This window comes from Chiloscyllium plagiosum, unplaced genomic scaffold, assembly GCF_037043375.1.
Source record: "Chiloscyllium plagiosum isolate Xiang-an unplaced genomic scaffold, Cpla_swu_hap1 HiC_scaffold_16, whole genome shotgun sequence".
Taxonomy (NCBI): domain Eukaryota; kingdom Metazoa; phylum Chordata; class Chondrichthyes; order Orectolobiformes; family Hemiscylliidae; genus Chiloscyllium; species Chiloscyllium plagiosum.
Window position 1 is genome coordinate 29,824,349 of NW_028270154.1, and position 13,403 is coordinate 29,837,751.

At 37.1% G+C, this 13,403-nt stretch overlaps 1 protein-coding gene across 8 annotated transcripts in view; it reads left to right on the plus strand.

Moving 5' to 3' along the window:
• The window catches only part of atp10b (ATPase phospholipid transporting 10B), a 268,252-nt gene that overhangs the window by 191,746 nt on the left and 63,103 nt on the right, over positions 1-13,403 (plus strand). For 7 of the 8 annotated variants that reach the window (XM_043703361.2, XM_087995245.1, XM_087995248.1 and 4 more), the window contains 6 exons: positions 28-113; positions 844-947; positions 2,052-2,183; positions 4,449-4,576; positions 5,589-5,841; positions 6,475-6,722. In XM_043703361.2, the coding sequence (XP_043559296.2) occupies positions 28-113; positions 844-947; positions 2,052-2,183; positions 4,449-4,576; positions 5,589-5,841; positions 6,475-6,722 (951 nt within the window). The remainder of the gene's footprint in view (positions 1-27; positions 114-843; positions 948-2,051; positions 2,184-4,448; positions 4,577-5,588; positions 5,842-6,474; positions 6,723-13,403) is intronic. The other variant, XM_087995247.1, reaches the window with a different exon arrangement.

A 13,403-nucleotide genomic window follows, 5' to 3' on the forward strand; every position in this document is an offset into this window, starting at 1 on the left:
TTGGTTGCCATGTTGACTGTTTTCCAGCATTCGAGTTTTGAACCAGAGACCTTCAACTGCACTATAACCTGTGAAAACCCCAACAATGATCTCAACAAATTTGAGGGCATTATGTAAGTAGGGAATTGCTTGTGTTGCACCAATACTTTTGCTGGTCTATGACTTAGCTTTATTTTAACAAATTAATGCTTTGTTACTAATACTAACCCCAACCCTAACCTTAATCATATTGCGAGTTTTTTATCATTCATGAATATGATTCAGAATTTAATAATCTAATCACATTTTTGCAAAGGTCGGTGAGTCTGAGAGGATCCTGAGTTTAGTGAGGTTACTTTTCTGAGTTTTGACTTTTACTGGTTAATACATTCTCAATAGTGATCAATAGGATGCAGATTTGTTTCTGGAATTCTGCAGACAGTGAATTCCTGCTTTCAACTGAGCTGCTATGAGTTCTAAGAAGCTAGATATCTTCTCCTCAGAGAGAGGAACATTGATTGAATTTTCATGGTGTGTTTGTATTCACCCCTATAAATTTATGGACTTGAGATTCTTAAAGCCATCACATTATTGCCACTGAGTAATTGTCCAATTAAAATAAGTTGGTGGAGAGATTTGCATTAGCTACTATGTTAGTATGGCATAAATTGAGAACATAGATTAGATAAAATTAATAGTCTAAATTCAAGAGGTGGATCTAAACAGAACATGCTTTTTGAAACTGTGAGGTTTTCTCTGAGCTGAAGTTTCACAGTTGACCTTTTGCTTCAGATTGAGGTGAATTTTAAGAAGGACATAAAGGATAATTAAAATAAATTAATTGTGGGTGGTTTTGTTTTTCAGGGAAAATCCTGAAAATAAGATCGGCTTCAATAAAGACAGCCTCTTACTTCGAGGCTGCACTATCCGGAACACTAAAGTTATTGTGGGCATAGTTATATATGCAGGTCTGTAATATGTTATTCATTATTCCTATGAAGTTATTCTGCTACGTTCATAAGCATGAGGTGGGATCACCAATAAACAAAGTGAAGGGAGACTACTGTGGCAGCAGTAAAGGATCTCGTCCAAAAATGTAAATTTGAACAAGTCTTGGCAAATTCTTATTGAAAAATTACTAAATCAGAAATGAAAAAAATAATTTTCTTCCATATGGGGCTTTTTAAAGGTTGGGATGTGCAAAATATTAAATCAGGGAGAAGGATTTCAAATCCCACTGTAACAGTTTGAGAATTGAACTTCAAAAGTAATAAATTTAATCTACCTCCCCAAACAATTGTCACAATAAAAATTATTTTGAAAAATGTAAATAAATCTGGAAATTAAAAGCTTTTATGAGAGTGATCATAAAGCTAAAAGATTATTGAGGAAACCTGACTGGCTCATTATTATTCTTAAGGGAAAGAAACTTAATTTCCTTCCACAATCTCATCTACACAACTCTACTTTCACACCAACCTGTTGGTGTCTGTCCTCTAAGATGGACTGAGATCCATCTGGCCACTTTTGGAAAACTTTCAGAAACATGTTGTGAAATTTGAAAGGCTTCAGAAAAGATTTACAATCTTGCCATTGCACCCACACCTTGAGAGGGATTTTATTAGTAAGTCATTGGAAGTCGATGTTTCTGGATAAAGTTGTTTTTTTGCTTGGAGCCCCAGTGTTGAGAATATTTCTGGTCCAAAACCTTCCACCAACCCCTCGTCACCCCCATGCCATCATCTGATATGCAACAGTGTTGTGAAGAAAATGGTTATTCAGTGGCAGAGGGTGGCTTACTATCCCATTAATGAAGGTGGGTGCACTACCAACACTGGAGAGGTAATGGATGGTCCTTCAGTACCGAAAGAATGAAAAATTCCTTTGAAGGCTATGGAAACAATGCAGAGATACCTAAGCCAAATGCTGTGAATGATTGACAGAATTAACTAAGACTTATAGGTTTGGACAATTCTGAAATCTTAAAATAACATTCAGTATGCAGATTGCAAGTGGATTATGTACTGAAATGTATAATAGGTCATAGCAATTTTTCAAATACATATTTTTAGGTCATGAAACCAAGGCAATGCTTAATAATAATGGACCTCGCTACAAACGGAGTAAATTGGAGAGGAGAATGAACACCAATGTCCTCTGCTCTGTTGTTCTCATGGTGATGATGTGTTTTCTTGGAGCCTTGGGTAAGATGTGTAAGAGTAGAAATGTTCAACTTTACTGTTATAACTGAAATAGTGCAAACAAAAATGCTCTGTTAAATTTTAAATTGTAGCAATTGATTGCATAAATCAATTACTACAATGAGTAATCATGTTTATCATTCACTGTGTCCTAACTCTCTCCAAGTTCCAATCACCCACTATTCCTTTCCCTGCATTTCTAGACTGGCATCTGTTTAAGCAAAGCTTCGATTTTGAACTTATCACCTTTGTTTTTAAACCTCTCCGTGGCTTACCTTCCTAATATGAAAGGACCAAGTTTGTGGTATCCCTGCTATTTTCTGGCTGACTCTTTAATCTCTAGCTCCACAACTTTATGACATTTGTGCTCCCCTAATTCTGGTTTTCTTTACAACTCCAATTTCAATCATTTTACCATTGGTTGCCATACTGCCTATTGCCTGAGTTGAAAGCTCTGGAATTCTCTCCCTAGACCTCTGTAGATCCCTGCCTCTTTTTCTTCCTTTAAGTAGAGTAGTCAAGCATCTGGCTTTATACTGGAAAATGTGGGTTTTTTTAAACATTTTGGGCATTCAGGTACCATGTAAATTCATATCTGAGTTCTGACCTGTAGTCCATTTACCTCACTAAAGCACTGACAGAGGCCTATACTAGTTGCTTTGCCTCATCTGGTACAGAATCCAGAAATTCAAGTTTTCTTTGATAATTTTTTACTCTTTTTTTCTATTATCTCTACACCACTGTGCCCCTCGACACCCATGTCATCTCTCCAATGTCACAGCATCTCAGAACCTGAAGACTGAGCTGGTGTCATCCATATTGTGCAGGTGTCCAGTTCTGGTGACCTCCAATGCCGGCCATCCTACCTTTATAAGACAGTTCTCAAAATCTCACTCTTTGACCAGGCTTGGTCATTGAACCCATTATCTCCTTAAATGGTTCAGTACCACATTTTGTTGAAAGATTTCTCTATAAAACACTGATGTCTTATCTCATTAACAGATATGTGCAAATCCAAGTTGATGTGTTTAGTGTGTGATCCAGCAAAATTTCTCATGGCCATGTAAAATTTGTACATGAAGTTCTAACATAGGTACTTCCTTTACAGATTCTGGATCAGTGGTGCTGGAAGAGCACAGCAGTTCAGGCAGCATCCAAGGAGCTTCGAAATCAACGTTTCGGGCAAAAGCCCTTCATCAGGAATACGGCTTTTGCCTGAAACGTCGATTTCAAAGCTCCTTGGATGCTGCCTGAACTGCTGTGCTCTTCCAGCACCACTAATCCAGAATCTGGTTTCCAGCATCTGCAGTCATTGTTTTTACTTCCTTTACAGAGTAGAATTAAAATTAAAATATGAAATAAATTATTTGCTGTATAATTCTTATTTTATCACGGCAAGGCATTCTCATTTGTCTGCATCTTTTACTGTTTATATGTTTTCATTTCTTTTATTGCCTTTTATACAATTACCAAGATCGACACTGATGAAATTAACTGGTCTGCTTGTTTCCAGTGAAGCAGATTCCCGCACCGTTCCAGATTTATAGACATATGTTTATATACAGAGGAAGAATGTAAAGACTCCAAATCTTAGTTTGTCCCTTGGAACTAAGCATAACTTGCTACGACACTAATTCAATAAATCCTGAGATTGAACTTATGAACTACGTTCAAAAATCAGGCTATGCCACTTGCAGAGTGGATGCTGTTTGAATGGTCATCCAGATGGGTTTTATTAAGGTAAAACCGACAGCAGTGAATAAATTTTGCCTGTTTGACTATGGAGACTCAAAAACTTATTAAACAGGATAAGTTTCCCAACATTTGATTCCAATGTTCAAAAATTACAGATCAACCTTCTTTAAAGGAAATGAAACCTGACACTTTGCTTCCAGTGTCAGGAAGAATTACTGTATTTACCCTGACACTGAGGACTGATATGAGGGTGAATGCATTTCATTCACCAGATATATCTTCACACTGAAGGAATTTGTTTTGAAGTAGAAAGGAAACCATGGCAGCAGATTACTTTGATTGAACACTTTGGCAGTGCAGAGGCTGGTCTTATGAAAATGCAACAGAGAATGTAGACTGTGAAAAAGGTAATATTGACAGCATACATGATGACTTGTTTATTTTCATCCTCAAAGTGGCTGTGGGTGCACTGTGCCATTTTTTTTGTGTACTTCATTTCTTTCACAGAAAAACCAATGCCATTTGTTTAGATATTGGTTTTCTGTAACAGTTTTGTTCATATTTTATCCACAGGCCACAGTATTTGGGTTGGAACCTTCCCTTCATGGCCTCCGTTTGAACCTCCAGACAGCAATGGCAGCTTCATGTCAGCTGCTGTATCTGGGTGTTACATGTTCCTGACAATGGTGATACTACTACAGGTAAATCAGATCAATCACTATCATATTGCCTGCATCTGTTTACATCCTTGACATCCTGTTCAGGGACATTTAATCATAAAGGCTCTCAAACAAGCATTTTCTTAAGATTCCAAATATCTATGTATTTTGTTATGTTGCTGATTATGTTAGTTGCATGGTTGCAATGTGTAACTAAAACATCAATTTTAATTCAAGCATTTATCTCAGTTAGCTAATATAAAATCAGATTTGAATTGATAGAGAATGCATTAATAAATAGAGTAGTTTTTTTACACTATATGCTGTAGGGCTGAGGACCTTGCCTTAAACAGGCAATGAAGATTTATGCTTCTGGTTATAGAAAATATACTGTAGAGTTACATCATCATTTTCTCTACTTTCTAACTCTTTGGTTTTAGTTAGGAAGTTATTGAAGTGTGCTGGTATCAGCATCATCCAGGCAATCTGACAACAGTAAATGTTACTTGTTGACATAGTAACCATCATTACTTGCTCATCTTGCTCTGCTGAATGGCTCTGTTGAAAATAAGAGTCTGACTATAAATTCTGAAGACATGCCTTATTGCCTGCACTGCAAATATATTTATGATGAGTGTAATATGAACAAATGATTTATAGTTTAGTATATAGTGAGCAAATAAAATTAGCATGCTAAACTATCAGGTTCATGGCTGATGGAGAAAGGGATTAGGAATGCATAGAGCAATAAGTAAGGTGAAGTAAGCATTCCAAGGTTACTGCCTTTCTTCTTCAACTACAAGCAGAATCTTGTGAGATCTAGGCAGATTTCAGAACAATACTAAATGTCAAATGAGAATTATGAGTGGGAGACCAGAGTGTTACCTCAACTGTGAATTCTGGAGATACCATAGGGTAAAAATCTTAAAATAAATTTAAAAATACGTGATTGTATTACCTTCATACACAGATTATTCACATTGAATATTTCATAATGTTCCCTTTATTTCAAAAGTAAAAATTCTGGCCTTATTTATTTTGTTTCTATTGGCAGGTCTTTATCCCTATTTCTTTATATGTTTCCATTGAGGTTGTAAAGTTGGGTCAAATATTCTTCATACACAATGATATTGATCTGTACGATGAAAGTACCAACACCCGTGTGCAGTGTCGTGCTCTGAATATCACTGAGGACCTTGGTCAGATCCAGTATATCTTCTCCGATAAGACAGGAACCCTCACTGAAAACAGAATGGCCTTCCGTCGTTGCACCATCATCGGCACAGAGTTTCGACATGCTGAAAATAGTGAGGATTACAGCCATGTAATCATCAACATAATCAATGAACTAGAACAGAGATTAAAAGTACATGTTCTTTTTAAATTTAGTCTCTGTTCCTCAGGAAATTTAAATGGGTTGCAAATAGTTCACGATAAGTAGACTGCTCATGATTCGCTGATATATTTTGATATGTTAAGCCAATTTTAGTGATGATGCCATAATGTATATAGGTTTTTAATAGTGGTATGCATCATTTAGAATAATTTGGAGACAAATGTGCTAGCATTTCTCCCTCCTTCCAAACCTGTGATAAGTTGGTGTCCCCATTGCTTTACTGGTATTGCATATTTTAGTTCATGCTTCAGTCAACATATGTTAAAGGGGCATTTCCAATTTGGTGCTAATGTGACTCATATTGTGACAAATTTGTACAGTTCGGCCAATACCTTGTTAACCACATTAAACTGATCCAAATTTGGTTCACTTAAGGAAAGAGGAAAGGGAGAATACATTCATCCCAGTCCCCTGAATTAGACACGTCTCAATGTACTAATTTATTACTCCACTCATTCCAAGTCTTTAGTGTTTAATTAAACTGAACTGTCCACAGTTTAACTGTAATACTTCAAAATTATCTTCATCCTGTCTTTTCATTTAGCAAGGCGATTATCTACACAGAGGGGACTGGTCTCTTTTGATGAAGAAGGGCCACTTTTGCAGAGCACAGACTATGTAACCAACATTCAGAGTACCATGCCCCATCCAAAGCAAAAGAGGATAATGTCAATGCAACATTCGCAAGGCATACATTCGCAACAGAAGTTCACTGTCTTCAAAAATGGCCAGCAATCTGGGATGAATTGTGATAGTTTCTCAACCCAGAAGGTGGCATTCAACAGCCCAATAGTAAGTACCTGTTGTATTGTTCTTCCATCCTCGGCATTTTTATGATCTAAGTCTTATAAGAATCAGTACTTTTGATTAGAGTTACTATGAATTTGTTCAGTGAGAATCTGTGCTGAGTGAGCTATTCCCATTCCAGGCAGCAGTACAGGTGCTATAAGTGGCCTCAGTGCTCATGGAATTGAGAGGTGATCTGATTGCAGTCCAGTAATTCCAGCTGAAACTTAAAAATTATATCATTTTAAAATAACATTAAAAAACAAACAGAATTGTCTTTTTGTGAGACACCCCATTGTTCAATTAGTAGACACTTATGATAGTCAAGAAGTGTGGCACTGGAAAAGCACAGCTGGTCAGGCAGCATCTGAGAAGCAGGAGAGCAGCATAAGCTCTTCATCAAGAATGAAGAGTCGTACTTGAAATATTAGAAGGTAACCATGCCGATGAGATCATGCCCTTTGCAAGTAATAAGGTTTTCTAGACAGGAGAGGACTCAAATTGATTTTGAAGTTACAGGCAAATTTACAAATACATAAATTGCCATGCACTTGTGGCAGGTTGGCCTACAAGAGATCCGGAATATGTGGCCATGGTTTAGATTCACACATTCACAGAACTGTTACAGTGCAGAAGCAGGCTATTCAACTCATCATGCTGCTACTGCCTCTTTAAGCTTCTGAACTCAGTGCCAATATCCTATCTTTTCCCTGCCTTTTTAAAAGAATTATCCCATGTCCTCTTGAATGTCTTAACTGAATCTGCCTCCACCATAAATCCAGAAAGTACATTCAAGAGCCTATCTCTTTACCATGTGTAAAACTAATTACATTCTTATCAAAATTAAGTGTTAATGCAATGTGTTAATTACTCAATCAATCTTTATGATTCTGAAAATTAAGTTATAATAGTGAAGTTTGTTCTCTTAGATATTGTAATTAGAATCTTTTAAAAATAACATTATTCTATATCTTTATAGAGTCATAGTCATAGAGATGTACAGCATAGAAACAGACCCTTCAGTCCAACCCATCCATGCTGACCAGATATCCCAACCCAATCCAGTCCCACTGGCCCATATCCCTCCAAACCCTTGCTATTCATTAACCCATCCAAATGCTTCTTAAATGTTGCAATTGTACCAATCTCCACTTCCTCTGGCAGCTCATTCCATACACGTACCATCCTCTGTGTGAAAATGTTGCCCCTTTATATTTTGTTTTACTTTTCTATTATGTCCCCTTTAAAGAGAAAGAAAAAAACTTGAATTTTTGAGGCACCTTTCATGACCACCAAATGCCCTAAGCACTTTAGAATGAATAAAGTGGCTGTAAAATATAATCTGTTGTAGGAAACATGGCAAATAATATGTGCACAGAAAATCCCACAAAAATGTGATACTAATCAGAAAATCTGTATCTATAATATTTTGATTTAAGTGCACCATAAGGAAAGACTGTTCTATCCTTCTACAAAATAATTCCATGGGGTCATTTATGTTTATTTAAGTGGGAGGGAATGCAGATCTACTACCTTCTGACTCACATAAGAGTGCCTACTGTTCATGGTAGATTGTTAGTGTTTATACTCAGGATATGGACATTGTTTGATTAAGAAATGAAATTACATACAAAGAAAGTCTGTCGTTAACCTATTGATTTGTAAGATTTTCTAAATGCAGCTGATGGGGGATTGGACATCCATATTTCACTTCAGCTCATGTAAGTCCGATAGTCATGAATGCCCCTGAATGATCAAATGGACAGTGGCTCAACCTCTGAGTGACATTGATGAGCAGCCCCTGGATATATCTGGTTAGACCACTGACTGCCGTGTATGCAGCTCACCAACAGACAATACGTGATTCCCCTGACTGATTTTGCAGGCCCTACATGACTGACTGTTGAACACCTGCTGGACTGTACTAGGACAGATCTCTTGACTATGAGCCTCCTAAGTAGATGATGTTTGTTTGAAACCCCTGGACTGTGAGTGTACTGCTAAATGAACATTCAATATATTTGCTACCCAGCCAGCTAGCACATGCTACAGGACGGCTTGATGACTCAGTGTGCTACTCGGCATGATGTCCCTCACAAACATCCCCTCCTTCCCCTTGATTTGACTTCAGCTTCAATGTCCATTATTCACAAATCCTTGTCGATCCTTCTATTGTTTATTTCATGATCTATTAATCTGATTGGTTAGGGAAATACACATTTGGTTTCATCCTGTTTACTCAAATTTTAGGATGCCCTGTTTTCCATGTTGCACTCATATCAAGTCACACTTTCAGGATCGTGCTATTTAAAAAAAATGAAAACTGAAATGTGTAAGGGCAAATCTAACAAATGACACAACTATTTTAAAGGCTCTTCTGGAAGAAAATATGAACCAATAAGATTTGTGGAGTCCACTTTGCTTTCTTAAGGGTTTTTGAGTTAGAGTCATAGAGTCCGATAGATGCACAGCACAGAATCAAACCCTTCGGTCCAACTCGTCCATGCCAAACAAATATCCTCATCTAGTCCCATTTGCTAGCACTTGGCCCAATTCCTTCTAAACCCTTCCCTTTCAGATACTTATCCAGATGCCTTTCAGATATTGTAATTATACCAAACACTTCCTCTGGCAGCTCATTCCATGAGCGTACCACCCTCTGTGTGAAAAGGTTGTCCCTTATGTCCCTTTTAAATCTTTACCCACTCACCCTAAACTTATGCCCTCTCATTCTGGATTCCCCCACCCCAGGAAAAAGACATTATCTATTTATCCTACCCATGCCCCTCATGGTTTAAAAAACCTCTGTAAGGTCACCCCTCAGCCTCTGACGCTCCAGGGAAAACAGCCCCAGTCTATACAGCCTCTCCTTATAATTCAGACACTCCAACCACAGCAACATCTTTGTAAATCTTTTCTGAACCCTTTCAAGTTTCACAACAACTTTCCAATAGGAGGGAGACCAGAATTGCATGTAATATTCCAAAAGTGGTCTAACCAATGTCCGGTACAGCCACAACTTGACTTCCCAACTCCTATACTCAACGCTCTGAACAATAAAAGTGCCAGATATTTTTGTATTGGCAGACATACAAACCAAACTTACATAAGAACATAGAATATAGGAACTAGGAGCAGGAGTAGGCCATCTGGCCCTTTTGAGCCTACTCTGCCATTTAATGAGATCCTGGCTGATCTTTTCATGGATACAGCTCCACTTACCCACGCTCTCACTGCATCTTTTAAGTCCTTCATTGTTCAAAATTCACTAAACTCTGGGGCAGTTTCAGCAGATTGGAAATCAGCAAATATGATGCCACTGTTTAAAAAAGGGAGATAGACAGAAGGTGGGGAACTATAGACCGGTTAGTTTAACCTCTAGTGGGGAAGATGCTAGAGTTTATTATCGAGGAAGAAATAGTAAGGCAGGTAGATAGAAATTGTCCTGTTGGGCAGATGCAGCAGTATTTATCTGTAAAACACACACTTTCAAGCAAATTTTGTTTCTTCAAGTTTAATAATCAATGAATTGCTCTTCCTATTGGAACTGCCGCACTCCCTACATTTTCAAAATTCTGTGATCAAGATTTGGGATTCTGTTTGAAATTTAACTTTCAGCATCCATTGTTGTAGATTGAATGCAAAGGTGGGGCATGCAATTAAAGGATTTAATGTAATGGAGAGCTAGCTGCTGACAGTTGATAAGCCTCAGACTTGCAGCAAAGATAACAACCTGATTGCAGATGTAGCCATCCTAAAGAAACCTTCTATTTATACATCTGTGAGACATGTACAGGGGTTTATTTTACAGGTAATACTTGAGGTTAAAGTTCTCTTTTGATCTATCCTTTGGCTTTTTAGAAAGCTTCATTTATTCATTAAGCCTGGAGGCTAAAGCTGCTGCATATTCAGTTGAAAGCAGGGTAATAGAAGTATAGAAGCTATGAACAGAAGTATGCTATTTGGCCCTTTGAGCCTGCTCTGCTGTGCAATATGATAATGGCTGATCCATTATCTCCACATTCTTCCCATTCCCCTTTTTGCCTTTAATATCTAAAAACGTATCGATCCTGAATATATTCAATGATTTGGCATTCACAGCCTTCTGTGGTAGAGAATTCCACAGGTTCACCATCCATTAAATGAAGACATTTTTCCTCATCTCCTTCTTAAATAGTTTAACCCATATCCTGAGACTGGGTTCTTTGGTTCTAGATTCCCCAACTGCACCTAATCTGTCCAGGCCTATTCGAACTTTGTACATTTCGATCAGCTTCCTTCTCATTCTTCTAAACTCTAGCGAATACAAGCCCAGTCAAACTAATCTCTTCTCAGAGGAGAAATTGAGGAATGAAATAGCAATGAAACGTGGCAAGTCGAATAACTAAATTATCCATTCCCTTTAAATTTACGTAACTAATAAATTTTAAGTCTGGTACTGATTACAGAAGACAGAAAATAGCTCTGGACAATCTTTCTTTTCCTTCTATTTAACTGGTCAAAGTATTTTGTGCCCTATATAATTCATTAGTCATCCTTCCTTCCCACTAAAAAGACTATTTTTCAGATCTTGTCATCAGTTGTTTAAACACCGTTTTATTTCACGTTACTGAATTAATATTATATTCAGTTCCTCCTGACCATCTGCACAACAAATTGGAAAAGTACAGAAGATATGTTCAGGAGGTAAAGTTTCCATCGATCTGAAAAGTTTTACCAATATGGCTAACATTTCACACTGCCTTTCCTCAAAGTAGTTTTAGCAGATTAGAAATTCACGTTTGTGACAGATAAAAATGAAACTTTCTCACATTGCACTGTCATAATTGCATAAAAATGTGGAAGTAGTGACCTCAATTATCATAATTTTATGATTGAAACTGATTATAATTTCTTGTCTATGTTTTTTGTCTAACTGATGGTTAGAATTTCGAGTTAAGGCCCAAAGTAGGAGCAATTATTCTGCAGTTATACACTTTACTTTTCCATTAATCTTCATTCAATTTTGTGACTTAAATGGATTGAGCTTCTAATGCTTTCACATCTCTCCCTTTGCTTCAAACACTGTGTGTGATGGATAATGATCTATTTCAATGTTAATGTATTTCTCCAAGAGATGTGAAAGAGAATGTAGGATGACTTTATTATCATTCTGCTTCCCCTCCGAATTCCATGGAAAAATGGTGATGAATATAGTCCTTTCCCAATAGCTCCCATTACAGAAGTCAGTAGCTGAACACAAACTTTAATTGAACTGGCTAGAATTCTGATCGTAGACGCATTTTGAACCTGACCCTCTGATTCATTACATTAAAATCCAATTAGGTATAAAATAGAACTTCAATCTGTTCCAATCAGAAAGGCTGGTTTAACATTGTCTTTGCTCAATGTAAATAGGTCTCTTTTTCCTGATAAGTTTTACTCAGTGAACTCTTTCAAGTGTGGATTATGAATTGACACACAAAATGCACTGGGCTTGAATGTGGTAAATGTCTGAAAAGAGTTTTAAAAATGTGATGGGTAATCTCGGCTAATGTACAGGAGACTTAAGTTTAAATCCTACCACAGTAGCCAGGGAGTTTAAGCTCAATAAATCAAATACAATATCAAATTGAGATTTTTAAAAAGCTTACATGTGTCATGCTGATGAAACAAATTGATTGTTCTTAAAACTCATTAGGTTCACTTATGTCCTTTAGAAAATGAAATTTGGTGGCTTTACCTGGTTTAGCCCGTATGTGACCACAGACTATCAGCAACATGGTTGACTCTTACCTGCCATCTGAAGTGATCTAGCAATTTGTTCAGTTTTAACTTGATAGAGATTAGGGCTCGTAAAGTTGCTAATCTTGCCAATGATACATCTACCCCATGAATCAATACCAAAAATGTGAAGGTGGTGGGTGTATTAGATTAATGATGCCCTATCATTGTTAAAGTTAGAAAATGTGTATACTCAAGTAATATATTAAACTAGAGCAAAGTTATGCCTTATTAGCTGCTTGATACATCTGAAAAACCCATGCTGCATTTAGACATTATGCTGCATTCTCAGTAGAAATGCAGTTTTGTGTTTAAAGTCCCTAAGCTCCTTTTAGGAAATTTTTTTCCCCATTTTCACATGGATGAATCTTCAAGTGTACTTTTCAACAAAGTCCCATTCATTCATGGACTTCCAGTAGCAATGCATCAAACAAAAACTCTTTTGTCCTTTACTCATCAAAAGCTCTTTGAATAGGGATTCAGCTTCACTGCACTTTGAGGTTATTAACTCAGAAAGAGTTTTGTGTTCATAGCAGCTCTTGTTATAAAAGTTCTTTCCCAAATTTCTTTGTTGATCCTAAATTTCTGTGAGTCTCTACATAGCAACAACAAGTGCCTCCACATCTGTCTCCAGGAGTTCAAAGTTGCACCTTACTTTCAATACATTTTACTGAGTGCCCCTCTCTCCATGGCAAATAGATCACATGGTAATACCTGCAGGTAAATTAGGTCAGATTGGTTGTTCTGGGCCAATGTAGTAGAACATTAACATATTCCGGACTGCTTCCGTTTATTTTGAATTAAATTAAAACATAATCATTTTATAAAGTTTTTGTTACATGTTGCTGTTAACAATGACATCGCACTAAAAGTTTAATGATTACAGTGTAATTCCTGAAATAATCCCAGCAGGGCCTATCAGCT